The 27,126-nt window shown below is 43.6% G+C and overlaps 1 protein-coding gene across 3 annotated transcripts; it reads right to left on the minus strand.

Annotated features, from left to right (window-relative positions):
* Window positions 1-1,309: 1,309 nt before the first annotated feature.
* ANGEL1 (angel homolog 1) lies at window positions 1,310-11,811 on the minus strand. 3 transcript variants are annotated; one of them, XM_056494236.1, is made up of 10 exons: window positions 11,687-11,811; window positions 9,322-9,921; window positions 8,603-8,829; window positions 7,964-8,033; window positions 7,140-7,573; window positions 6,325-6,451; window positions 5,365-5,475; window positions 4,660-4,729; window positions 4,087-4,244; window positions 1,310-3,263 (listed from the first exon to the last, which is right to left on the minus strand). In XM_056494236.1, the coding sequence occupies exons 2-10, from the start codon at window positions 9,686-9,688 to the stop codon at window positions 3,103-3,105; spliced, it is 1,725 nt and encodes a 574-aa protein (XP_056350211.1). In that variant the 5' UTR covers window positions 9,689-9,921; window positions 11,687-11,811; the 3' UTR covers window positions 1,310-3,102. The 3 variants fall into 3 exon arrangements, with proteins under 3 accessions (XP_056350211.1, XP_056350210.1, XP_056350212.1); XM_056494235.1 differs by lacking the exon at window positions 11,687-11,811 and adding an exon at window positions 11,534-11,642; XM_056494237.1 differs by lacking the exon at window positions 11,687-11,811 and adding an exon at window positions 11,144-11,253.
* Window positions 11,812-27,126: the final 15,315 nt, after the last annotated feature.

A 27,126-nucleotide genomic window follows, 5' to 3' on the forward strand; every position in this document is an offset into this window, starting at 1 on the left:
AAAGTGTTCTAGAACACAGGGGTCCTTGTTTTCCTGAAACAGACCACCTCCATAAGAATCCATACAAGAGATAAACACAGAGATCAAGTCTTCAACTGTGCCTTTGTGTCTCTATGCAGTCACTAGCAATGGTCCTGCATTTCTGCCATAGTTTCACTTATAAGTGCCCAACAAGGCACTTGCTGGCTCAGGGCACAGGGCTTTGAGTCAGTCTGGGAGCACCATAACCTCCAGAAAGAAGAATAAGGGGACTTGTAAACATTGTCCTGTGGTTTCTCTGAATGTGACTCCATATCCAGTATTCAAAAACTCAACAATTCCAAGTGCATACCATATTATTTCATGCATGGAAAGGGAAAGCATTAGTTTGATCTGTATTACATTTCCAGCAAAGTATAGCTGGAACCTTAAAACCTCCCTGAGATGCTTCCACGCAATTTGCCCACAAGTCAAGGTTTTGATTTACATAAAATGGAAAAAACACTTGTGATACTGGAACACAGGTCCCCCAGCTGAGTTATATCACAGGACTGGCAGGATGCTTCAGGCAGTGCAGGGACAACTAGTTCATCTCCTGGTGTATGGTACACACCTCATGGGTCTCTTATGGCAGCTTTCATACACACATACACACACACACAAACACACACACATATAAACACTTCCTCACCAACTGACCTCAGACTCAACCAGCAATTACAATAGAAGCAGAAAGCTAAAGTTCTAAGTGCCAACATCATGTGTCACAGAATTTTTTGTGATGCTTTTGGTTGGTTGTTGTTAAACCTTTAGTGTCTTCTAAGGTTCCTATTACAATGTTAACAGCAGGAGGGAGTCATTTGCAACCAGGCTGCCTTCTGGCAACCTCTTTCTGAGCCAGATAGAAAGCAAAGCTCTCAGTTCACCCTTTCCTTCCCTCTCTTTATAAATACAACCACTTACAAAATCAGAGTAAGAGTATTTGCAGAAATTGAGATAAACATAGTCATATAAATGCCACACCTCTGCATCCACCCCTCCCCATGTACCAGTGCCATGCCAGAACTATTACCTACTGGCAAAATAATTCACATCCCCCAAGACTGCTGTTCACTTACAAAAACTCACAAATGGTAGCAAAAGCCATCCACACATCAGCAGACAAATACCATACCATCTGGCAGGGCAAGAGGGGAATATGCAGTCCTTACACACTCATAAGGGCACAGAACACAACTCCCCCTCCCTCGCCCCCACATTGTTTTTGTAGTTTACAGAAGTGAGCTGTAAAAGATCAGCAGTATTGCTTTCTTAAGGAGGAGGGCAAAGGTTCCTGAAAGCAAATCTTTTTTTAGGGGTGGGGGGGTGAGGTGAGGAATGGAGAAGGCAAGACAAACCCAACGCCAAAGAGGCCACCTCTGGGTTTTAGGGAGATTAAACAAGGCTTATTTCTTCCCTCTCTTCAACGCTCATTACTCCCTTATGTAGCAAATTTGCCCTCTTTCACCTTGCAGCCAGCAAAGCCTTGTCCAGAAGTCTTCAGAGGTACAACTGCCAAAAATACAAGGTGCCACAGTTACTTGTGATATTTTCTTAAATTAGCAGGATTTTATTTTTCAATAAAGAAAGTAACATTTAAAATATCAAAGTCCCTCAATACAGACCATGAAGAACAAACAATGTTTCAAGTCTCCCATACCTTCCTCAGGCAAAAACCTGAGGTGGGACCGGATTTCCTGCCTTGTTTGTGAACAGAAGATTGATGATGTTTCTGCCAATATTGGTTCCATCTCTTAGGGAAAAACTGAGCACCAAATGTCAGGCTGAACTGGAGAATTTACTCTAGGAACAGGTGCAGCTTGACTGCTTTTGTACTGGCCAAGCCATCGCTTACAAAAGCACACCAACAGGACACCAAAGGTACGCTGGGATCCAAGTGACTGCAGTCTGGCTCCAAGTTACACAGCCTTCCCCTTCCTCCCAACACATGTCAAGAGACAGGAGTTGATCCTAAGGGTTCTATCTACACCTAAACATGGCTGGGTCCAGAAGAAGGATGCAGCATAACCTTCAGTCTGGCACAAATGGATGCTACAGGTTGGCTACTGACCCCTGGCAGGCTGAATGCAATAGGGAGTGCACAGAGAAAAAGAACAGGGCAAGTGACAAGAACAGCTCTTCCATCTGATGGCTCTGCTGACTCTCACATGCCTTCCATTTTCATCTCTCTTTTGGGATAACCACAGTTATCACAGTTAGCCTTCTAGTGTTGTCATGCCTTACAAGGTAGTTATTTCCACAGGATATTCACTGGGATGATCCTAAATATTTTTGCTAAAAATTACAAATTAGGTACCATTCTGAGACTGCTAGAAAGGAAAGAAGCCATCCCCAAGGCCTCTAGTCTTTTGCTCTAGAGCTGCTGTGGGTGGCTCTGTAGGACCCCTGGCTCTATTCCTGGCAATCCCATTCCCTGGTCCATCAGTCACAGCAAGCAGTTTCTTGTAAAAACTGTTACACCACACAAACCTTTCTGTCAGCAAGTCAGCCCTTACAGATCATTAAGTAAAAGACATTTATAAGCAGTAAGCAGATCCAATCTAAAAGGCAAAGCAACAACTAGCCCTGAAAGTACTGAACTACTACTGAGAAATTAAAAGAACTATTGTTTTGGTGTGAAAGAGTATTGGCATATACATCCCATGCTCCTTGGTAGCAATTAAACTAACCAAAAGCAGAGAGCATTGCCCCTCTTTTTTCCGCTCCTTGAAAATCTCACACAGGGACAAACAAACATGGGAGTTATGTTGGTTCCTGCAGCACAAAAACACTTCCTAAACAAGGCAGTGAAACAAGGATCCCTTTAAGAGATGCTAATGCCTGAAAACATCTGGCAGCCCACTGGGAACACAGTTCAGGTTTGCAGAGATGCAGAAAATATCAATGCAATAAGAGCTCTAACTCTCCCATCCCTGCTTTTAGTGAGGGTGTGAGGTGAGAAAAGGACTTTTAGGGCATGACAAGGAAAAGGGTTTTCTTGCAAGCAGGTTGTGCAATCCAGAGCCTTAACTGCTGTATCAAGAACAGCTTTTCATTGGGGAAAGGGAACCAACACTAACTCCCTCAGAGGCTGGAGATCTCCAAGCCAAAGCTAGCCAGCAGGCAGAGATGATCAGATGAACAAAAAGGATTTGGTAAGCCATTTGCCATCAAGAGGACATCTTCAGAGAGAAGAGAAAGACGGCCAAGCAGCTTCAGGGCTCCATCCTTGTACAGCCTGCGACCTGACAAAGAAAATGAAAAGAAACATCAGCCAGAGACTGACACTGCAGGTTAATTCTGCACACTCACAGAGGGATGCTTGTCAATCCTTTCTTGTTCTTTCCCTGATAAATGAAGACAGCCTGCATAAACACTACATGCACCTTTGAGCCTAGATGTGAAAGCAGTGAGCATCCTACAATACTGCTGTTCATGGTTTCATATACTTGCAGACATAGGAAGCAAGTTCAAATTCACCAGGTAGTTGCTCACATGAGAAGTTCCTTTTACGGACTAGCTTCAGATTCTCCCCCAAGGAGGAATTAATCTCTTCATTCCTAACCTCCAGGAATGTTCCCCAAACTTGATTCTGACATGACCCAAATCAGCTCCAAGAGAGCTCCTGGGTGCATTTACATGCAGTCTTTCATCAACAGAACTCCTGTTTCCAGCAGCAGAGAGAACATGCCACTGTAAGGGAACCAGAGTCACCTCCTTCCAAGAACAGCATGTGGTCTCAGAGAGACCAGAAGTCCAAGCCTTGCACTCAGGACCCAGCACCACCTGTTACCAGGAGCACAAGTAAGATATTTATACAGAAGAAAATAATCAATTCTGGTCTAGCTTACTCGAAAGTCTACATGAACCTAAGCAACCTCAATTTTTCACAGCAAAGATAAACTGTGTCTCCTCATGGTACATAATCAAATGTTATTTCCATCTTGTGTATTATTTCAAAGAGACATCCTGTAGATCCACCAGCTTAATGCAATGCACTTTCCATCTGGTCAGTCTCAGAGTCCTCTTCCAATGTCACAGGGATAAGCCCTGCACTGCTGCACTCACCCGCCTTGTCCTCCACAGGCTCTGCTGAGTAGAAAATGTAATCCACAGTGGCTCCAAGCCCCATGGGCATCGTCGTGACCTCTGGGCGTCCCCGGTGTGGCAAGAAGTGGCTGTAGACAGAGGTCAGGTTGAGGCCATGCTGGATAACACCTGAACACCTGCACATAAACAGTCACTGTTTACCAAGAAGGAAAGAGAATTATGCCTTTTCAGTACTGCAGTCACAGCTGAATGTTCCCTTGCTGATGCAACTGTTTAAACTACTCTTACTTGTGAGCATATAAAATCTTTGAGAACTATTCACTCCACTTACACCAAAGCAAGACAGATTGTGAGTTTCCTTTGTCTTCAATACCCAGTCCTATATATGCCTATGCCCTTCATTCACCAACACAATGCTGACAGAGAGCACCCAGCTGCTGGGACAATCCTGGATGGATTTAGCTCTCCCAGATAGCCCTCCTGTCTTTCATTCTCTCATTTACATCAGTCTTTGCATCAGCCAGATTTTTAGTGCTCAGGAAAACAAGGCTGAGTTTGAAGACTGGGGCCACTGAAGGTGCACCAAGTTACCTTGGGATGAATGGCTGGGGATCACAGTCTTTCACCATGGCAGCAGGCTTGGGCCAATGTGCAGGGCGGTCTGCAAAGGAGCAAAGAGATTCCAGCCAGACCTACACATATCCCAGAACAGGCTGCTCATCCCAAATCTGAGAAGCTTCTCCTGAAACCAAATGAATCTTTTTGCCCAAGAAGAGCACATAGCTTCCAGTCACGAACATCTTAAAAGGAAAATATCCAAAGGAAACACAAGCTGTAGCATTACCTCATGTTTTCCTTGAAATCACAGAATCATAGCTATAGAACAGCCTGGGTTGGAAGGGACCTTAAAGATCATCTAGGTCCATCCCTCCATCCCATGGGCAAGGATGTCACCCACTATATCAGGCTGCCCAGGGCCCCATACAACCTGACCTTGAAGATTTTCCACGGATGTGGCATCCACAACTTCTCTGGGAACCTGGCACAATGCCTTAGTATCCTCTATGTAAAGAATTTTAGGAAGTTTAAAACCATTTCCCCTTGTCCCATCACTATATGCCTCTGTAAACAGTCACTCTCCCTCTTTATTTATAAGCTCCCTTTAAGTACTGGAAGGCCACAAAGAGGCCCCAGTGAAGCCTTCTCTTCTCCAGTCCAAACTCCCTCAGTCTGTCCCCAGGGGGGAGGCTCCATTGAGCTAGGAGAGTGACAAGTTGGAAAGTCTCCCATTAATACCTGGTTTAGCATCTGTCACACCTTCCAAGAGGACCAGCTGTGGTGGTCGTTCACAGGCAACATCACAAAAGCGGAACTGCAGCAGGAAGTCACGGCTGTATTCACGTCTCCCTGCCGAGAAAAGTGCAAGTTAAAAGAAGAAAGTAACTGCAGCAAAGTCACATCTCCAGGGAACACCTACATATATTTTAGATCTTTGGGCCTCTTAGACCTCTTTGGTTTGAGAGGCTTTTGTGCCCAAGCACTATGATACTATGAGAATAGAAATCACCTAATAACCTACATGTAGAACAGAACAGACGTATAAAAGTAGAAGAACAGAGCACAGCCATTGCTGTCCCTCAAATGCTACAGTTATGGTCAGCACAAAGTAAGAACATTCTCTCTGAGACACCAAAACTTCAAGGGACTTTCAAGCAAAACAACTCCAGTGCAACTCCAGGCCATGTCTGCTGAGAAAAACATTTCTGGAAATCAGGCTGAATATAAGTTCTATATCCAAGATTTTAACAAAGCTATTGAGTGGGCTCCATTTTTTTAATCCTCTACGGATGCAGGGAACAGACATAATTGTAACTGGGTCTTAGAAATTATTTATTTACAGTGGTTTGCAAATAATATCCAAAACCACACCCCAAACAGTTGTAGATGAAAGCTGTGCCTGTTAAACATAGTTTACAACTGCACAAAAACATAAGTAGGAATATGAAAGAGATACATAAAGCAATTTTTACTGGTAGAGGAACATTCAGCTCCTGACTAGAGAAAGAAAATGGAAGAAATGAGGCTACAGCAATAGGTTCTGGAAAAAATTGTATTTAATTCATATATGAAGTAGAAGGAAAGAATCTTTGTCAAGTGCCTCTTGCAGTACATGCCCAAGCTACTCAGAGAGACAGCAAGGCCAAGAAACTGCCCATCCTCAGCAGACTCATGTTGTCAGTGCATACTGGAGCTCACCAAGTTTCTTTGGCTGGCACAGGGCGACATACTGGCACTTGTCTGTTACACCCAGGGAGCTTGGCCACAGCGGGGCCTGCAGTTTCCGCGGATACAATTGTTGGGAAAAGTGCTCCTGACCAGACACCTGCAAAAAGGGCAGACAAGGAGAGCAACCATCAGTGACACAGAGCAGATGTGGAAGCCATAGACAATGCACACATACACACTTGCCAAGAGCAAGACAGGAGAATGTCCTCAAAGAAAGGCTTGAACTAAACTAAGCTATTCAGAATATGGTGCAGGTATAATAAACCTTCAGCTGCAGGGGACAGATACAATTAGCTGAAAGTCACCTGACGATACTTTACAGGCATCTTATTGAAGTGATGATTTAGCTTGAACACCAACCATATACAGATCACAAATACACAGTAAGACATAACCACAAGAGACTATAGCATAAGCACCCACTTCAAACTTCTTTTGGAACAAATGTCCACATAAAGTTTCAGTAAGTCTTGGTGGAGTTGCATTTCCCTACACTTTGAGTCACTCAGGCATAAAAACTCAATAGGAAAGGGAAAAAATACTTTCAATTAAGTGGTCTATTATCACAAGTCTGCTCTAGAGAAACCAAAAGAGCAGTGGTGGAAACAACATGCACACACTTGTCTGCTTCTTTCCCCTGCAGTGCTGGAGACACTGGGGAAGACTGCTGAATAACTAAATTCAGTATTAAAACTATCTCCTCACAAGAGAAAGAATGCAGCCATGCATTTCTCTAGCAACATACAAGAAAGTGCTATCCAATCCCAACTCTGGCTGGAAACTACCTTCCAGGCTGGCATTCCATGGTAGGAAAGTTCACCATTTCGGATGAATTTGTACAGTGGAGAATCAGGTACAGAGTTCAGGTCTCCACACAAGATGACAGGATAGTAGCTGCCTTCAGTAGTTCTTGCAATTTTGTCAATCTCTGCTAGCAGCAAGGCCACCTGGGCCAGTTTGATATCTCCTCGACGGGGATTGAACAACACATGAGTGTTGGCCACACACAAAGGGCTGACTGCCTTCAGCCCTAGTTCCTCTGGGAGCACAGGCTGCAGCAGCAGCACCAAGCCCACATTATCCCGGTTGAGGACGTCCAGGCCAGGCCGGAAGTATTCCACAGGGCTGAGGCTGATCAGCTGGAACCTGCTGTGCTTGTAGCACACTGCACATCCATCTGTCTTTGTCCCAGTTCTCCGTTTATAGAAGCATGCAAACCCTGAAAAGAAACCATCACCTATTAAAAGGTTTATCCAGTCACTACCCTAGGCTCAGCAAGTCTGTATAGAAAAGGTTCCTACTACATTTGGGTACAGCAATATAGCAAATTCTGTTCTAATAATCACCCTTTATTGTTAGTCATTGGCGGTATTTTCTCTCTCCTTGTCCTTCTAGGGCCCTCTGTTTTGTTACTCTGATCTTTCAACTCAGAAACATAAATTGCAAAAGAAAGGATAAAAGTCTAGGCAGATAGTTCAGAAGGGCCAGCAGCCACCTGGCAAACAGAAAGAGGTCTCTTGAAACTGAGTACTTTGAAGATGTTAAGCAGAAAGCATTGCTTGGCCAGTCCCATGAGCTGGATGTCCAGACTCACAAAAGTAGGACATACCCATCTCCTTGAACGTTGGTTCCAGTTGCTCCCAGTAATGGTTCTCTTGCACCTCCTGGAGACACAGAACCTGGAAGGAAGGCAAAGACCTTACTTGCTCCACAAGTATTTGCTAGTTAGCTTGTTTTGGGGAAGGAAGAAAGTGGAAAAGCACACTCATATGCCAACCCTCCAAACAGAATTGTCATTACTGCAACTCTGTCCTCTACTTTTCAGATGAAAAGCACTAACTTTCTGGGTCACATTAGTGTATCATTCAGTTTTCCACTGATGAGATAAAAGATCCTTCATCCCACAAAGAGGACTCAAAAAATAGAGAAATTCATGGAGTCCTCTTCTATGCAGGCTTCCCCTCCTGTGCTGCCTTAGAAAACTGGTCCTTTTTCCTCTATTTCTGCTGTTTATAGAAATTAAGCCCTGCTATCAAAGTATGACTAGTTTCTACAATCAAAGCAAGACAGACACCAAAAACACAGTCTATGAAAGTTCTCACTCTCACAGCAATCAGTGTCCAGTTACCAAGCAGGTAGTATCTTCCTAGGACTTGCCCCCATCTTTTTCTTTTCTTAATACTGTTAGACCAAACAAGGAATTCAAATTCTGGTGACACTGATACAGGGAGGGCTCAGTCATACTTACGTCAGGATCCCAATGCTGGATCTCCTGCAAAAGGTTTGGAAGGCGGTAGTTCCAGTTCAGGATGTCTGGATGACAGTGTACATAGAGATCAAGGCCCTGCTCCACCAGGTCCTGGGCAAGGATGTTGTAAGACATGACTCGAAATTCAAAGAGAGAAGTGTTTTTTGAGACCTGCTCTAAGACACAGGGCTGGACAGAAAGATCCTCCCAGTCTCTCCATAAGATCTCTATAAGCAAGAGACAAAAAGCAAAGTTACACTGGGTACTTTGTTGATACTTTCGTTCTCCGGGGACCCAAAAAATTCTCATTCCCTAAACTAGGATAAACTAGGCCTCTGAGCAAACCCCCATCCACTCTGGTTTTCAGATGCTGTTTCTGGATATCTTTGGATAGCATTCTGTAGGGATAACACATGACCAGAGTCAAGCATACTGATACCAGACCTACTTTTTGGTGCTTTTTAGAGTACAAAACCAACATTTGAGAACAGTAAGGAACATGTATTGATATTCAGACCATAGTCTAACAGCACAGAAACCACTAGCTGTGACCAGCCCCTCCTCAGCAAAAACTCACTTTACAGTTTTCACTAGCAGATCCTATCAATTCCACAGGGACAATCACCGTCTTATTGACAGCAAGCTCAGACAATAGTCTGACCACATTCGCTACAAATGCCAATCCCAAACCAAACATTAGGTTCAGAGCCATCACTGACCATGGTAGGGCAGCTCTGTTGGGACAGGATAAAACTGCACTGCATCCTGAATGGGCTGGCCTGGGAGCACAGGTGGCACTGTCTCTGCATCACATGCTAAACTCCAGGCCAGCACAGCTGGGTCATCATTCAGCACTTCCACATTGATATCAGCACAGCCAGCTGTCTGGTGATCTGTCTGTGGCACCACAGCTGCCCAAGGGGCACTGCCTGCTACAGTCACTGTTTCCTCTGCTGGTAATCTTGCCAGTTCAGCCACTGCATGATCTTGCAATTCTGAAGAAGCCAAGGCGTTTAGCTCCGAGAGCTGCTGATCAGCACACTGGGTGACTTCTGGAGATGTATTCAGGTCACTGAGGCTGGTCATCAATAGCTCTGAACCTTCTAACCAGGCACTACTGAGTGTAACTGATACTTTTCTTGCTGCTGGAACACTCTCACTGGCTGGCAAATTCTCTACTTCTTCCTTCAGCCACTGCTGGAGAAGGGCTTCTTGCTCTTCTGGGACCAATCTTCCTGTGGTTGCAGCAAAGACACCTTCTATCTGGGTGGACGGGCTCTTTGCCAGAAGCACATTCTTTTGACAGGTAGAGAAAGCATCTGTCATTTAAAAACAAAATCAAAATAAGACAGCCAGAAATGCTTTCTTACTCATTCTTTCCTTATTTCAATGCATTTGCTGTAACTCTGTGCAATACAAGCATTCGGTATAGCAACCCAAGGAAATTACTTCTATGAGAAAAAACAGTTAAATCTAAATAACTTCCCTTGCCTCCTCCAGAATGCTAAGCCACAATCCAAGTCCAGTTATACTAGTCCAAGTCACAAACTGCACACAATAGCAATGGCTTTATCAGCTCTCAGCAACATATGTAAAGGCACAGTTCTCTAAAGGTTAGCTGATTAGGTGCATGGACTAAGAAGCCAAGTCTTCTAGACCATCACTTGGAGCAAATTTCTCTCCAGGGACTGACTAAGAAATAGAGGTCAGCTAAAATAAAATATATCACAAGAATGTGCTGTAGAAGAAAAACCATTCTGTTACTAAGAGATGGAAAAATGAAGACACAGAGGGACCAATATATGCCTTATTAGAGAGAGTACATGCACACAAGAGGTCCTGGTAAGAATTACAGATTACCTGATGACTGACGTGGCAAAAAAATAAAACCACTTCAAACTGCTTTAAATGTAATATTGAATATACTAATATTTGTGTGGTAAAGCAGAAAAAGACATCTCCTTTCACTTGCATCTATACAAGAGATGGCGTTTACATTTTGCTGTGAATTCTGCACAGACACTCATCCCTACTGTTAACTAGAAATTTCCGTTGTTTACAAATCACTTTTTTTCCCTGCATCCCTGTCAGTCAGCCACAGCAGTAACATACAGGAGTCAGCAACATCCATGTATAGTTTCACTATATCTTTTGTATCAAAGTTGTCTGTATGTGTTAGAAAAGGAGCTTTAGGAGCCATACTAGTCTCTGTCAGTTTGTAATTAAGTTCATTAGTATCAGAGACACCAGCGCACCAAGGCAATGTTTGCACATGCCACTGGCCAGGCACGATGAGTCTGTTGATAAACAAAAGGAGCTGAATTTGAGAGGAATAAGGAAAAAAAGAGGAATAAGCTCTCTGCTCACTATGAAAGAAGACAGCGTGCCAGTCCAGTAGTTGTTACAGGCCTAGGGACAGGATCAGGCTGAAGGTGGCTTTAAATGAGCTCAGTAAGCAGGGACTGCGAAGCAGCAGCAGGATCTAGGAAAACTAAGTGAAATAGTGATGCACACAAAACATAAGTCCATCCACGAAGTCACCTGCAGGTCCTTGGGGGATCACAGGTTTCTGAGCAGCCCATCTGCAAGGATCTCCCCAAGCCTGGAGAGCAGGCTGGGGGCAGGAGCTAGAGCCCCTGCGCAAAGCGCAGTCTGCCTCTGCAGCACAACAGCTGGCAGCTGCTCCCTCGAACACGCAGCTCCCCGCGCTGCCGGGGCCAGCAGCCCCGGCCCGGCACAGCAGGCCTCACCTCAGGCCCCACCGGCCCAGGGCCGGCGCCTCGGGGAGCTCCGGGGCAGCCGGGCCGACCCCGGCCGCCGGCCGCACCCTCCTCAGGCCGGGCGGGGGACGGCGAGGGACATCCCCGCCCCTCCGGGCCACCCCCGCCAGCTCCCCCTGCCCGCGCCGCCGCCCGCCCGGGGCCGGGTTACCTCGGAGGGCCTGGAGGAGCCGCGCCGCCGGCAGCAGCACATAGCAGAGCACGGTGCCGATCATGCCGCCCGGCCCGGCCTCCACCGCCCCCAGCCCGGCCCCGCCGCCGCGCCGGCCCCGCCTCAGCTACGGCCTCACGGCGTGGCACTCACCGCGTCCGGCCGCAGGGGCCCGCAGCCGGCTCGGGCCTGGCCCTCCCCGAGCGCCGCTCCCGGGAGGCCGCGGCTCGTGTGGGACAGCCCCGGGCGGGGTGGGGCCCTGCCTGGCCCGGTGTGGGGCAGGAGCGCGGCCGGGGCTCGGGGCCCAGGGAAGGACCCGGCAGCCGTGCTGTGACCCTGCGCTGAGTGACGGTTGCTTTACGGCCCTGCCACCCTGAAATCTGTAGTTTCAAACAAAAAGGGGTCACCCCCTGTTCTCCAGAAATACAAACAGGACAATTTTTTTTTTTTTCTTCCCCTTGGGAAACCACCATTTGCTCCAGTTGTTACACAGGCTTTTCGAACACCACTGATAATAGCCAAGGTTTTGCAAAGCAGCGGCGATGGGGTGGGGGAGACAATGGAGTAGGAGCGTGCCCTCACTCGCTGCTGCTGAGAGGTCATCACATCACATTGCAAAATTACTCAAAAAAATCACAAAAAATCACCTATGAGTACTCTGGAGTTTGCAAGTTGAGATCCATCACATGCTGAAACCAGACAGTTACATATGAAAAGTGAAGTCCTGGTTGAAGTCCAGAATTTCAATGTTCGCTTGACTCCACACTCAAATGTTTTCAACATTCAAAGGCAAACAGATTGAGTTGAGCACACTCCAACTTCTTTACACCAAATACATTTCTAAAGTGTAATCCTTTCAAACTCTAAGATGGGTACTTGCAACGAAGTCAAGATTCTTGTAATCCCTGCCTTTTGCACTGATGGGTGCTGCCAAAATGTCCCCTTGATGGTGACCAGATGCCATCTCATGGGTCATAATTAAATTAAACACTTGGTGATGTGTAGAAAATCACACTGTGAAAAGCCAGTGCCCACAAAAGAGAATAGAAGAACCTTGCAACTTTATTCGAGTAAAGGGATAGAATCCACTAGGCCATATCCTCTCAAGTTTTTGGACGACATAGCCTCCTTTTATCCTAAACTCCTGGTCACACATTGCCCTCTTCCTTCCCCCATTAGCTGAGGTATTAGGAAGGTACAGACTTCCTGAAGTACCTACTACATATTGCCCTAATGTTTAGAATCTCAAATTATCTGGATTCTGCAAAAAATGCAGCTTGATATTCATGAAGACATTAAGACCCATTTCTAGGACATTAACACCCATTTCTCCTAAAATCATCACAGCCATTTTTCCAGAACCTGATTGGTTCTTTCAGATCGAGTTGTTTGTGAAGACATTAAGACACATTTCTCCCATCAGTAATTGGCACAATGAGGGTCCACATCTAGGATCTGAGATGATGTAATGTATATAAATAATAATCCTACCACTCTTTTTCAAATCCGCTTTCATAAAATACCACAGAAGCAGGGACTTGTCTCCAATCCCACAGATGGTAAAACACTAGACTGTGGTCTCCTGTCTCCTGTTCCAGTAACCAATCCATCATTGGTTTCTGGTCAGAGAATGAGGATGTTCTCCAGAGGAAGAGCTCATGACTGGGTCATTTAAAACCAGCCTGTTCCTTTAAAGGAAAGATCTAAGACAAGATCTGCAGACCAAACCCATATCAAAATAATCTGACTGAAATCAGAGAAGAATGTTTGCTGATGCTACAAACAAGCAAGCAACTATGGCCAAATTGCCACAGTTTGACCTACACTAGAAAAATATTTACAAACTTTGGCAATAAAATCAAAGCTGGCAGTGGTCATCCACTTCAGGGTCAAGCCTTCCACTGGGTTTTGTGGTATTTGGTTCTTTATCCACATATAATCCTTTCACGGTCTCTAATGACTGGACTGTTTGAGAGGTCTATGTAGAACTTAAGGGAATAAAGCCACTAAAATTATCCTATTCTTGGGAAAATGGGAATATTTCTAAGTGTATTAATTAGTTCTGCTCAACCTTTATCAGAAAGCCTCTTCTGTTACAGTTTTGGTTTTGGCACCTTAGGAAATATCACAAAGTCATCATAAAAGAGATGTAAAAATAATAAGCACTGAAGCACTTTTGGCACCAACAGCAGTTGGTGGAATGAGTGAGTACTTGGTTCAAGGCCCCATTAAGTGCTGACATGTTTACAAGCCACACTTTATTACTGAACATACTGGGAATTTGGCAGTAGGGAAGTCTGAACTGTTCCAAACTAAAAAGGTGAATACATTCCTATCCTCATCTCATTTAACACTGTAACTGCCACAGTCTGGCTTTATCATGAAATTGCACAAACTGGAATATGAACTTAAAGGAGACAAGAACACTTAGCAGCAGCCTGGCATGACTCTTTGATACATTTGAGGGAGGAAGGGGGAAGGTCCACAGCTAAAACCATACCTATTCTCAGTTATTCTAAGCTGACTGGATCCCAGAACAATGGGGTTTCTGGGCACTCAATATCACCCTTCGGAGTCAGAAGGTGCAGGTGAGGTCACATAAGCATGGTGTGGCAGCACATGTCAACCACAGGCTCTGCAGGGCTTTCTCACAACACCAGGACAGCCCCTGCAAGCAAGACATAGAATTTTCCTGTTTATAAACAGCATAAATCAAAACCCAGATCCTTCAAGTGGCACCATTCCTCCTGGAGATGTTTTGACTCCAAGCAGCTGCACTTTTAGTGTGTGTGAGAAACAAACAGGATTTAGGATGTGGCTGTGAACTCTTCATTTACAGAAGAGAAAAAGCAAATGAACCTGTGACTCACTGGTGGTGACACAGAGAATGAGTCTGAGAAGGATGCAGGTGCAGGGTTTACTTAGTGGAAAACTCACTCCAGAAATTGTCAGAAATAGCCAAAGAAAAATCAGCAGCAGCTGAGAGAGACTGTGGTTGTACCAGGCTGATCACCAGTTGGGAAGGCTTCTCTCCCTAGGCCAGGCAGCAATGAGAAGAAGGGTGGCCAGCAGGGATGCAAGGTACCAGTGGCCAGAGACGCGAGCTGCCACCTGGGAGCAGCTTGGAAAAAACAAAATTAATCATTAGAGTACTTGGCAGTACCAGCTTCCAGGACACTCCACCTTGCAGCCCCTAATGCCCATAAGAGATGGCAGAGCTCAGCATTTTTGGAGACCAGATCGTCTTTGAGCTCTTCATTGCCCAGAAGGACAGACAGGGCATGGGGCAGGGTTTTCTGAACCTGCTGCTCTCAGGCTCTACTCGTACACAGCAGAGTCAGGTGCCAGGGCTGCTCACAGCTCTTTGGCCTGACTTCCTAGCTTAGTGTAACAGTTCCTCTCAAAGTTCTAAATCTTCTTTGGCCTATCACTTAGTCATTACAAGTTATTTCTTATTTTCCTTTGTTATTATAGATGCAATTATTTGTTAAATTATGCAATTACTGTAAGGCATGGACATATAAGGGACAACTCCTCTAGGCTTGTTTTTTCTATATTTAAATAGCACATAATGCAATTTATGAAGTGCCAAAATCACTTCTGAATCTAACTCAGAAGGCTCAATCCACACACTGTGGGACTGACTAATGTACTGGGCACATGACTTGTCTCATGACTTCTTTACATGGGATTTAAGCCTATTTTTACTCTTCCTTTTGTCTTTCTCACACTAGAGTAATGCAAGTAAAACCATCATTTGACAAATAAAATCTGGCAGAAGCAAAGGGTCTTAATAAAAGAGATGCAGCTGCAGAGCTGGTTGAAGTGTGGTGATGTGGATGCCAGCTGGCCAGTCTTTTCCAGACACAGATCTGAATGAACAGTAAACTGCTCCACATTCCACATCAGTGCTAGGTGACACCCAGCAAGGGTACAAAATTGCAGGTTAATAGCCTGGAGCTCTAAAGGGAAGTAAAGAGTAAGGGGATGAAGGCCATAAAAGCAGTGACTTGTAATTGCTACAGGGCCACAGATGGGGCTGGAGGGACTCATATTCCACTCTGGGTTCTGCATAGGAAAGAGATAAATTCATGGACAGGCTCATGATGCCTGAATTGAAGCTGGGACCTGAACCTGGGTCTCCAGGCTGGCACAAAGCAACAGAGTCCTAACCATTCAAAATTCATCCAGGAAAACATCTCTTTTGTATGCCACTTCCCACTGCCATGGCTCTGTCACATCCCCTGATCTCTGCTCAAGACCCACAATGCTCCCTGAAGTTTGGAGGACATGTCCAGTGTCTTAACAATGAACTAAGGAAACTACCCTCCTTGTGAATTTTACAGTATTTTTTGGTATGTCTTTGTTTACCTTTTTGTCTTCCCAGTCCAACACAACCATTACACAATTAGAGCTGGATGACAAGTGCATAGGAAGGAGGTATATGCATAGGAGAGAGGTTGTGAGAGAATTTTTCAATAACTGGTACCTGATCTGGCATAGTTTGTAGTCAAAATTATTGCTCATAAAGTTCAATCTTCTGAAAGAAAACCAATTTTAACCAAAATGTACAAGCTTCTGAAAAGCAGAAGTGAGCATATAGTGGCAGTTTGTTGAGTCCAGAACTGTTATCTTTGTTAGCGGATGTGACAGTAATCACCATAACTAAGTCATTCTAGTTTATGCTTAGCCAACAGAAAATATATTTTGGTCAGGAAATTTCATTCTCCAATATGACATGGAGAAACTTTTCTAAATAGATTAAGGGAATAATGCAAACTGTTCAGACATGAACTGGTGGAAATGTTCCTTCAGTTTGAAACTGGAATATACAAAATGCATATTGATAGGCCATGGGATCTCTATTACACCCAAAGAAAAGATTCTTGGTGAAATGCCTCTTGGTTCACTGAAGACAAAGATCTATGTGAAACTGATGACTCTAGGGCTTCATTTGTGTTAGAAAGGATACAGGGTTAAATACACCTATAACCTACTACTGTCTGGCAATATTTTTCATATTGCTTGTCTTGTGTTATTCCCTTGGTATCTTGGGCACTAGGAAGACAGTAAAACCAATAAATTCCTTGAACTCATCCTTCTTATACTCCCTTCTTTTCTTCCAAAACATCTCTAATAAGCACCTAGACACATCAAGAGCTGAAGCCATTGCCAGTTTGCTTTTGGATAATTTGCCCTACCTCAATGTTTTTCAGCTCTTAGCGGGCTGTATGTGCACAAACACTGATGGCAGTAGAAGTGAAGTAATATATGTTTCATTCCAGTCTCTCACCCTGAAAATATTACTCAGACTATGGGTAAAATCAATTTCTCAGCTATGTCTCTGATGGGAACCCAGATTAACAGTGGAAATCTAGACTTTTAGTGATTAAATATTTGACCTGCTGAATTTCCAGCATCTCTGAAAACCAGTTCCTCAAGAGGAACTTAGTTAATTTCTGGAGCATCTCAAACATCTTTGGGTAATTCCACTCCATAGAGCAAAGTAGAATAGTGACTAACTTCCCTGTCGGGTCTGGCTGAGATGGAATTTTTCCCATAGCAGCCCTCATAGTTCTGTGGTTTGTATTGGTAGCTAGAAGGGTGTTGATAAATGCAGGAAAATTTTGGCTCCCAAAGCATCAAGCACTATCCTTTCAGCACCCCTCTCCCCAACCCTCCCTTCACCACTAGGCTGGTGGTGGGCACGATCTTGGGAGGGAACATAGCCAGGACAGCTGATACAAACTCACCAAAGGGATATTCTATTCCATATGACATCTCCTCAGCAATAAAAGCTAAGAGAAAGGCAGGGGTAAAGGGAAGGGAGGATGGGAAGCAGCAGCACATTTGTTATTACAATGTTTGTCTTCTGGACCACTATGGGTATACACCACTATACAACACCATGTGTACTAAAGCCTGACTTTCTGGGAAGTGTCTGGACATCATCTAGTGATGGGAAATAGAGAATAAATCTATTATTATCCTTTGCTTTAGTGTATGACCTTTTCTTTTGCCTTATTAAACTGCCTTTATCTTCATTCAAAGGGTTTTTTTCTGTCTTATTTTCTCCCCCATTCTGCAGAGGAGGGGAGTGACAGGCTTGGTGAGCATCTGGTGTTTAGCCAAGGTCAACCCACCACCAGCTTCTACAGCCAGATATGGACTGTGATGCACTGGAGGTTTCACCTAAAAGCACATCTTTCTTCAGACCCCATCACCAGAGGAGAGATCAGTGCATTGTTAACATACTTTTCTTCCCCACTAAACAACTTTGGAGAGGAGACTGCACCATACTTTGCTGAGTCATTAATAGTGAGTTACCTGAAATCCAAGGTCATTTGCAGCCCTCACTTGGCATGATTCACTTGGCAATGCCCACATGATTTCTTGGCATAATTCTGTTAAGTGCTTAGTTCAGAAATAAGAGAGGCTGAGAGGACACAGTGCTGGATGAACTGCATCAACATTTTTTCAGGACAGCTCTGTGTGTGTGGCTAAGAAACAAAGCTTCAGAACTGTGTAAGAGAACACAACTTCATTAAAGTTTGCAATTCTTCAGTAAATATTTTTACTGAAGAGTTTTGACTTCTCTGGACAGTTCCTATCTCAAAGCCCCTTAATCATTTGGTACCTTCAGAAGCTGCCCTAAAGCAAGGCCTAGATCTGATACTAGAAAGAGCTCTTGGTCAAGGGACAATGGTAGGAGTGAAACTGGGACAGGAACAGAATTGCAGGATGTGTTGCAGGCCAGACATGAGCTTTATGAGAGAAGTTTCCACAACACAAAGTCCTATTGCTTTTGCTGTTTTGGGAAGATAATCACTGTGATGTTATATGCCTGTCTGGGGACACGCAGTGCCACAATCCCTGTGCTGCTGGCGTCCCATGCACTGAAGATTTCAATGTATCTGATATCCCTCTTTTCCCTCCTCACATGGATGCCTTGGTATGGCATCTGACTTCAGCTGGCTGGAAGATCACATTACCTCTGCACACTTGTCTCTCTGTAGGGCAATTAACAAGTGAAGGAGCTGAACCACAGCCACAAAGAGTTCTCTAAGAAAGGAGGACAGCTCCTGGGATAGATGCTCAGTAACTTACTACTCCTGCAAAGCCAGGATGTCATGGTTTAGGAACAGCACTAAAAATGTTCTGGTTTCAAATACAGCATGAAAATTAAACACTATCACTGGCTCCTTTCCAATAATGGTGAAAACACTAGGAGAGATTATAAGATATAATTACAATTTATTGAAAAATAGTACGAACTACAACAACGTTAATAAAAGAGCATACAAAAGAAAGAGTATTTTAGCCATCAAATAAAGACAAACACTTTGCAAAGACAGCACCAAGCATGATTAACTTTCCAGTTAACCAACTCAAAAAAAAAAACCAAAAAAAAACCAAAAAAAAAACAGGGACAAAAGAAAACCTGGTAGGACCTGACAGGATTCTGAAACAGGCTGGGGGCCCCTCTACTACACCTGACATTATGGGAGCAGGATGGAATGCTTGGCAATTCCAGCTGCACCTTGGGCTCTTGCTGCAGTCAAAGTGGCTGCAGCTTGAGGTCCTCATGGAGCTGGGTTCCACTCCATGTGGCCACTGCTCTCTCCCTTTTTTTCTTTATTTTTGTTCTTTTCTCAGAGCAGCATCTTGGGTTCACTGGCTCTAACCTACAGAACCAAACCAGAAAAGCGGCAGCTCAGAGAAAGGGGAAATGGACCACTGGTGGCAGAGAGGGGCCAGCTCCACTAGGCTGACCCCAAAACCTGCACACCCCTGTGCCCAAGCCCAGCAAAAGATGGTGATCCTTCCAGCTTCCTGTTGCTGAACCCATGCCCTTGCCATGATGTGGTTGGTATGGAATTAAACACTGCCAGAAATTCCACCGCATTTCTCTACAACCATGACAAAACCCCAACCGCTCCAGTGAGAGAGAAAAGGCTGAGATTACCGGTTGAGAGAGGAACAATTTACTGGAAACAGCAATGAGATAAGAAAATTAAAAATAACAGCAACAGTATTAATAACAAAACTATACAAAAAAGAGGATGATTTCCATGCACAAAATGTCACTGACTGACTCGATGTGGTGTGATCCCAAAACAGGGAATGACGGACTCTCTGCGCCCCTGCTTTTCCAGGACTGCAAGTCATGCCCACCTTCCTCTTGGAGGTGAGAGTCCTGTACTTCCAACCCTGTCAGTGAGATGAGGTGGTGACAATAACAACCTCAACATGCCCATATGTGTCCAGGCTCTGCCCCCTCACAGCTACTGCGAAAAAATTAACTCTATCCTGGCCAAAAAACTGGACACAGGAGTACAGGCACCAGGGAGCTGGATGGTGTCAGCACAGTGAACATGCATTTCCTTCTCTAGCAAGAATGCCCCATGACCTTGTGGGTAGTACAAAAACAGGGCAGCCAGATCCAGAACTTTCTGGCTGGCTCACAGGCTCACCCTCATCACCACAGGTGACTCTATCAACTATGAGTCATGTATGGGAATACACATGCAGCGTGAGAAACCACAGTAACAGAGCAGTCTGTCAGAGAGGAAGGAGCTGAAAGAGAAGTCCCTCAGGGCATATAAAGCAGAAAATTGCAATCTACTAAAATCCCCTAGGATTGGAATCGTTGTTTGTTTAGGACCTACTTCAGTTTTTTGCAAGTAGCCCAAACCTAATGGTTTTAGCTATTGCACAGTAAGCAGCAAGGGACACAGATTAGGAAGGAAAAAAATTAAGGTGCCTAATCTGTCTGTTCAGACGAAGTGAGAACCCAAGTGTGCTAGTAGCCCTTCAGAGAAAAAGCAAACAAAACAATTAGTATTCCAGTAATCTCAGGTGCTGTTTCTACACTGTGAAAGACTTGCATGAATATCTGAATGCCTTTCTTCCCTCAGTATGTTCCATACACCTGCTACCATAATGGCCGCAAGCATGTGCCGTGAGCATCCAGTGTTCCTTGAGCATCTCAATAATGCAATGCCTTCCATTTCACTAACACCTTCCTTCTTCTGGTTCAGTATTTCCACTGATATGTTATCTCTTTCTAATAAAAGTCCATATCTTTAAAATATGGAACAATTAAAACTGAAGCGAGAGCAAGGCAATGTGCTCCTGTCTTGAAAAAGCCTGCAGGCAACACAGAGATCAGTACTAAAACTTTCGACCTTCCTGTCCAGAAAAATGCCTCTCCAAATTTCAAGGTTTTACATGTCTCCTCTCCTTCCAGCTCACTTGAGGCAGGAGCAGCAGAGATTACTGCAGAATCTGTTTCTTTCTGTTTTGTTTCTAAAAGGAATATTTTTAAGTCAGCTAAATTCACCATCTGCCTCCATACAATCTTCCATACATGGAAAATTTGGATGAGAAATTCTCCCTGAGAATGTGAAGCAAGTGTTGGCAGCAAGTCCTATGCCTCCCAGTATCACAGCAGACACAAATTAATTCACACATACCCTGCTCTAAGTGGAACTTACACCTTGAAGTGTGTGATGCATGTGAATTGGCATTGGCACCCATACAGCTGGGCACAGCTATCATGTGAAGCTGAATTCCTCTCTTCTGCAAATCAAACATGAGTAGAATGAGTCTTGATATTTTAGATGTGGCAAGGAGAATCCGGCCATTTTTCACAGAGAGAGAAACAGTCAGTATCTATTAATATAAGAAATACTCTCTCTCTCTCTCTGCCTTTCTCCTTCACAATGTAAATGATTTGCTAAGAATTTATTCAAGCACAGGATAAACTGTCATTGCCACAACAGAGCAATGCCACAGCACTACCTAAAATAGAGGAGTATTACCAAGCCCTGGCAAAAGGAAGCCAAAACTCTCTTCTAGTAAAACAGGGGTCAATAATCCCTGGAAGGGCAAAACTGAATAACCAGCTAAGATTCCTCCAGAGGTGAGAACTGAGAGTTAACACACCTTCTTAATCCAAGATCAGACTCTAGGAATTCAGGTCAGAAAAGTCAGATTTGCTTACAAGCTGCATTCTGAGCTAGATCTAACATCAGCATCCCGAGAGCCTGCAAACGATACCATGGTGGTTGAGGGGCATCTTTGAAGCTGTTAATTAAGGCCTGTCTCTGGACAGCCCTGTCTTTTTAAATCACTGCAACCACACCAGCCTTTGGGCCTGCTGTTTCAGATTACATAAATAAATGTGTCTGTATGCTTTGCTCTTAACCTGGCTTGAGGTAAAGTCACTATCTCACCCAGAGGCATTCCTCTCTCTCTGTGGCCACTCAGATTGTCTTAGGAGCTGAAAGCACAAAGGACCTAAACAAGAGCATGTCCTCTGCTGGTCAACATTAACAAAGAAACTTTTCTTTCTAATCATGGGAATGGGGACTGCACACGAGGTCCCAGGTGGGGGAGAGATGATGTTCATGCACTAAGAGAGGCACTCAGCAGTGCCAACCCTGTAACACCAGATAACCAGACCTTGTAGCAGGGAGATGACAAGGGCCTGACAAGGGAGATGATCAGAGCCTGAGCTCTGATCTGCTGTGCTGCCAAGAGGAGCCAAGCAAGTGGGAGATGTCCCAAGGGGCACAACCCCATCCAGAGGGGTTGTACTACTAGCAAATACACATTCCAATGCAGCCCATTGTCTCAGCCTCTCTCCCCATCACATGACTGAATATGATCCACATCACATCCTTCTGCATGACAGACGTAAAGGACCTGATATATGGAATTTCACACTGGAAGACAGAGAGAAACTGAGAGGGTAACTCCACCTGACTTGGAAGTCTTGCTGACTTTTGTGGGACAAAGACAAGATATGATGAGTTAACAGACAAACCCATTGAAAGGAACCACAGTTTTTCCACGTGCCTGCTGAAGAATGGGAAGAAAGGGTCATCCTTGAGGATGAGGATGAGGACTTGCCTTCTGCTAGACATGACTTCCTGATTCTCACCATGTCTGGATCTATGTCTCTTCTTTTACAGATGGCCAGTAATCCCCTGACCACAGAAGATGCCACTGCACTGGTCACAACCATCAGAAAGAACAGATCTCCCTCCAAATTCAAGGCTTCAGGACCATACACTATGTATTTTTAGGAGGTGAGTGGATCCCAGAACTGCCCCTTTCCAAGACTGTTCTGCCACTTGCTGTTTGTTTCATTTATGCACAGTCATTAATAAAAAAAGGCTAGTATTTGACAACTCTTCCAAGTGCCATGCAGAATCTGGCTTTGGTCTAGCTCTGGAGAGGTGTTTGTAGTTTCACCACATTTCATTCCCTTTCATTTTCTAACATCAGAACTAGAACAAGGAGTGAATTACCACTGGAGGATGAATTCTATTCATCCCCTAAGCTGTCTTTCTCCAGGGTAGCCTAAGATGCTAGATACTGTGAAGTACTTTGATACTCCATCAGTATGTCTAAGGAATAGAAGATGGATGCTTAAAGGCATTGAAAGCAAAGCATTTCTATTAAAAAAAAAACAAAAACAAAAACAAAAACAAAACAAAAAAAAAAAAAAAAAAAAAAAAAAAAAAAAAAAAAAAAAAAAAAACAAACACGCAAATCAAACATTCAAAAGCTGGTAGGAAGGAAAAATAAACCAAAGAGACCAAATCTTAGTATACTCTGTAGCAAGGTGGGAGCATGACACGTATTGTTGTAACCTCATGTGCTGCCTCTATTGTTTCTCAGGAGACTGAGAAAAGCTCCTAAGGTCCTGAGTGAGGGCAGGGGTTGTATTGCAGACCAACATGGGGGAGACACCTGCCTATATATTAGTCCAGTCCTGGCCTTCCCATGCATCCACTGGTTCTTCATGGGAGTAGTTACAGCTGTCAGGGGACTCAGGGGCCTCCATACATATTTGGGAGCAGTGTGATTAAAGGAAAGAGCATTTTTACAAAAATTAAATTTGGGACTTGGAACATAAACATTATATTCACACTTGGAACCAATTAAAAATAAAGTTGATGGGCAGTTTTGGATTCTCATGTAAAGGGTTTGTATCCAAGTTACATTCTGCATGTGACTCTTTGTTACTATGTTAATGAAAGAAACTAAAAATAAGCAGAATAAATAATATTCATCCATATTCTTTCCTGAGAGTATCAAGTATTTTTAGCAGAGATCATCTGAAGAACAGGCATTCCTCTAGAGTAAAGATTTTTTCCTGCATAAATTAAGATCAAAGAGAATTATTTTCCAGTCTGCAAGGAGTCAGGCCTCATTCTGCAAAGGAAAACTAAAACGGGCTGTATGGCTGTAAAGGACTGCATTACAGTAGACATGGTCCTGTTAGTTTTATTACTAATAACCTAAACAATCAATAAAATTGGAAAGAACAATAAATTTTAGCTAAGTTCTGAGAAATTAAAAGAGATTATTGAAATTCATTTCTTTAAAAGGAAATACTTCAGAAGCTTTGAGGCAAGGAGTTAATTTTCAACCTAAATCTCACTATGAATATGCTTTTTAGGGTTAACAATTGTCTCTTCACCTCACCCTTGCAATAGTCTAAATTACCTGGCATTTCATAAGATAAATGGTCAATGGCATGAATTTACAATTATATTACAGTAACTCAATCAAATGCTTGCAGGTAAACATCTAATCTGTCTGACAGATTTCATTCCACCTATGATGTAGGGAGATTTGCATTTCAGTTCTGAGTAATTGTAAATATATAGTGCCAAAGACCTTACATTGTCTTGAATCTTTGAGAAATTAGTAAAGTTGTTAATCCTTTACAGGAAACTTAAGGGAAAACATAAATAAAAGCTTTTTCTGCCCCTTTCCTCAGTGAGGCATGTTTATCTCGACTTCTAAAGAATGAATAATTAGTGTATCTATAAAAGGAATTTGGAATAAGGACATCTAGAAACGTTTGCATGGGTTTGACAGTACTAGCAATGGTGAAGCAATAGAAAGGCACATTTTTAACAACAGTTTATTCCTTCTGACAAGATTTCTAAGCATGACTGTTCCCTACATTCTTTTTATAATATACTCTTTATAGGGTTCCAACTTGCAGACACTGACAAACATTTTCAGAAATCATGAATCAAAGTAGTTGGCACATGCTCATCTTCAGCATCACAGTACACAGGAAACTATCACTGCATTTCAGCTGCCTGCATGTTGTTTTTCTGGGCTGGACTGACTGTGCCAAACATGCAGAAATGCCTAAGCTGGCTCCCCCCAGGTGCTGCCCGACTCCAGCACTGTTTGTTAGGCCAGATATAGTGCTTTGGCTGTGCTGCTCCTGAGGTTGCACTGGCAGTCCACCAGCTTTGGAACGGGCTTTAACCAGGCTGGCAGCCCTGGGGAGAGCCAGCTGCCTTAAAAGCTTTCCTGTGCTTCATTCCCAGGAGTAAGTCACTCTGCTGCTGTCCATAGTGCAATGGCTTCTTCAGAGAGCCACTCCACATCCATCAGACTCTTGGAGCTGAACGAAAGCTAATAAACCCAGCTAGACCTAGGCTGGTTCAAGACTGAGTTTGGGTATTAACAGCCAAGAGTCATTGCACAGTAGATGAAAAGCTTGTAGACAGATCTGCAGAACAGCAGATCTTAAGTTTCCGAAAAGAAACTGTAAGAATGCATTGGAAAACTACAAATACGCTTTAGGGAAAAATACAGTGCTTGAACCTCTCACAATGAGAGAAACAAAAGCGTTCATAAATTTCCTGAGCTGCTTTGAAACTCTCAACAATTAAGTATATAACTAACATAATACATGAACAATTGCCCTGTCATCACGGATATGAACAAAATCATAGTCATGACCTTTAAGAGAGCAATCAACACAAAGTAAAATTTGTCATAACTTAAATTTAGAGAAATAATCTACAGTGGCATCAATAATATTTGCATTGACAGGTTACTTTCTAACATTCCAAATGCCTGAATCAGGACACTGCACTACTGCCCATTCAGTATATGTTAAAACATAAAACTTACAATATGAGCTCTGAAATGCTGAGCTGTCACTACCCTGTTGGAAAATTCTTAGGAAAAAATTGTCAGGGCTTCTTCTGCTGACTGGAACTTCTTAGGGTTATAAAATGAAGCAGAGCTTCCCCAAAAGTTCTGTTCATTCTGTTCATCACCTGGCCCCTTCTGAGAGAGGATCGTCTTTCTTGTGGGCTATAAAGTTCCATTGGAGATATTAATCCTTTCAGGTCTTGGGTGATTTTGATTTTTTACTTTTCAGAACTCTATGGCACATTGTGGCCACTAACTGTTCAACTTGCAGTCTGCATTTTAATAGAATGGAGAGGAGACCCATCTAGGACAGTCTCAGGGACGAACAGGAATCACTTGAATTGCCAAAAATAAGAGGTCTTTGGTGTAGACATTTGCTTATGAACACCTACCTTGCATTAAGCTAATTTCTACACAAATGAGTAGATCTTTTTCTGTCTCAGACATGGAAAAAGAGAAAGATGAGAACTTATTTACAGTTGGGTCTCCAGGGGTTTCCTGAAAGTGAAGAGCAGAGATAGCAGAAGGCACCATCCTTAGGAGAGAATGGCTAATGTATTTATGAACACAACAAGGACTTTGTTGTTCTCTGGGTGTCCATACTGACTGCACTTTCCTTGCCCTATGTAGCTCAATGAGTTGGTAAATGAAACTTTCATCAAGTTGCTGGATTTAGCGTGTCAAATGCATCCTGAACTAGATGTCATCTACAGTAAGGTAAAAGACTTTATCACCAAGATCCCAAACAGCATCCAAATCCCATGGAAATTATTCAGGTGGGCTACTGAATTGTGTCCTTAGCTCCCTGTACGCAGTACACATGCTGCACACACTTGGAGGGTTGGAGGCACAAAGGGGTAAGTTTTCTTTCAAGTGAGAAATTCAGCCAAGTTCCCTCAGAAAAGTAAATGCACAAAGAGAATCACAATGTTCTCAGTACACACAGACTGACTGAGCAAAGCCTTTGATCTTCTGGAGAAGCTATTACCTCGGGATCTTAGAGCACTGAGGGGGAAAAAATAAGGAACATGAATAGATACTTGCTCACTGTGTAAAACAAATTGATTGATTTCAGGTATGATCCAAAAGAGTGTCCATCCTCATCCCAAGCCCACCCCAGTAGCTAACTTTAATAAAACACTTCTCTGACAGTTTTGCTTTAGCATCAAAATTAATGTGCCTCATAAAAGTAGGATATGGTATTACAAGGATAAGCTGAAATAGACATTACTCAGCTTTTCAAGGTCTGCAGTTTCCATGGATAGCAGCAGATGGTGCTGTCCTCCTTTCTGGAAGCCAACGCAAGCAACTGAGCCTTGCTGAGCTAAAACACTTTTGCACTACCAGCTTCACTGTGTTTCTTAACTGCTGTGCAGATTTTCAGCTAATTGGGTGAGAATTAGCTGTGGATAAGGTTTCAGATGAACTTAAGCAAAAGCTTGGGCTGTTAGCTCACATCAAACAATGCTACTGTGCTTCACAGCTAGTGACACTTGCACTACCATGCTTTGCAGTTTTTAATAGCCATTATGGTATTCAGGTATCCTCATTCAAACAGAAGCAGAATTCAAAGAAGAGTAACTAAAGTGATCAAAGATCTGGGGGACAGA

This window comes from Oenanthe melanoleuca, chromosome 5 (assembly GCF_029582105.1).
Source record: "Oenanthe melanoleuca isolate GR-GAL-2019-014 chromosome 5, OMel1.0, whole genome shotgun sequence".
Taxonomy (NCBI): Eukaryota; Metazoa; Chordata; class Aves; order Passeriformes; family Muscicapidae; genus Oenanthe; species Oenanthe melanoleuca.

Coding starts and splice junctions, on each gene's coding strand:
- ANGEL1 (XM_056494235.1), bottom strand. CDS start 11,597: ATGATCGGCACCGTGCTCTGCTATGTGCTGCTGCCGGCGGCGCGGCTC. Junction 8,830..9,321: donor AACAGAGCTGCCCTACCATG/GTCAGTGATGGC, acceptor TCTTGCTTATAG/AGATCTTATGGAGAGACTGG. Junction 4,730..5,364: donor TGTGACAGATGCTAAACCAG/GTATTAATGGGA, acceptor GCTCCTTTGCAG/ACCGCCCTGCACATTGGCCC.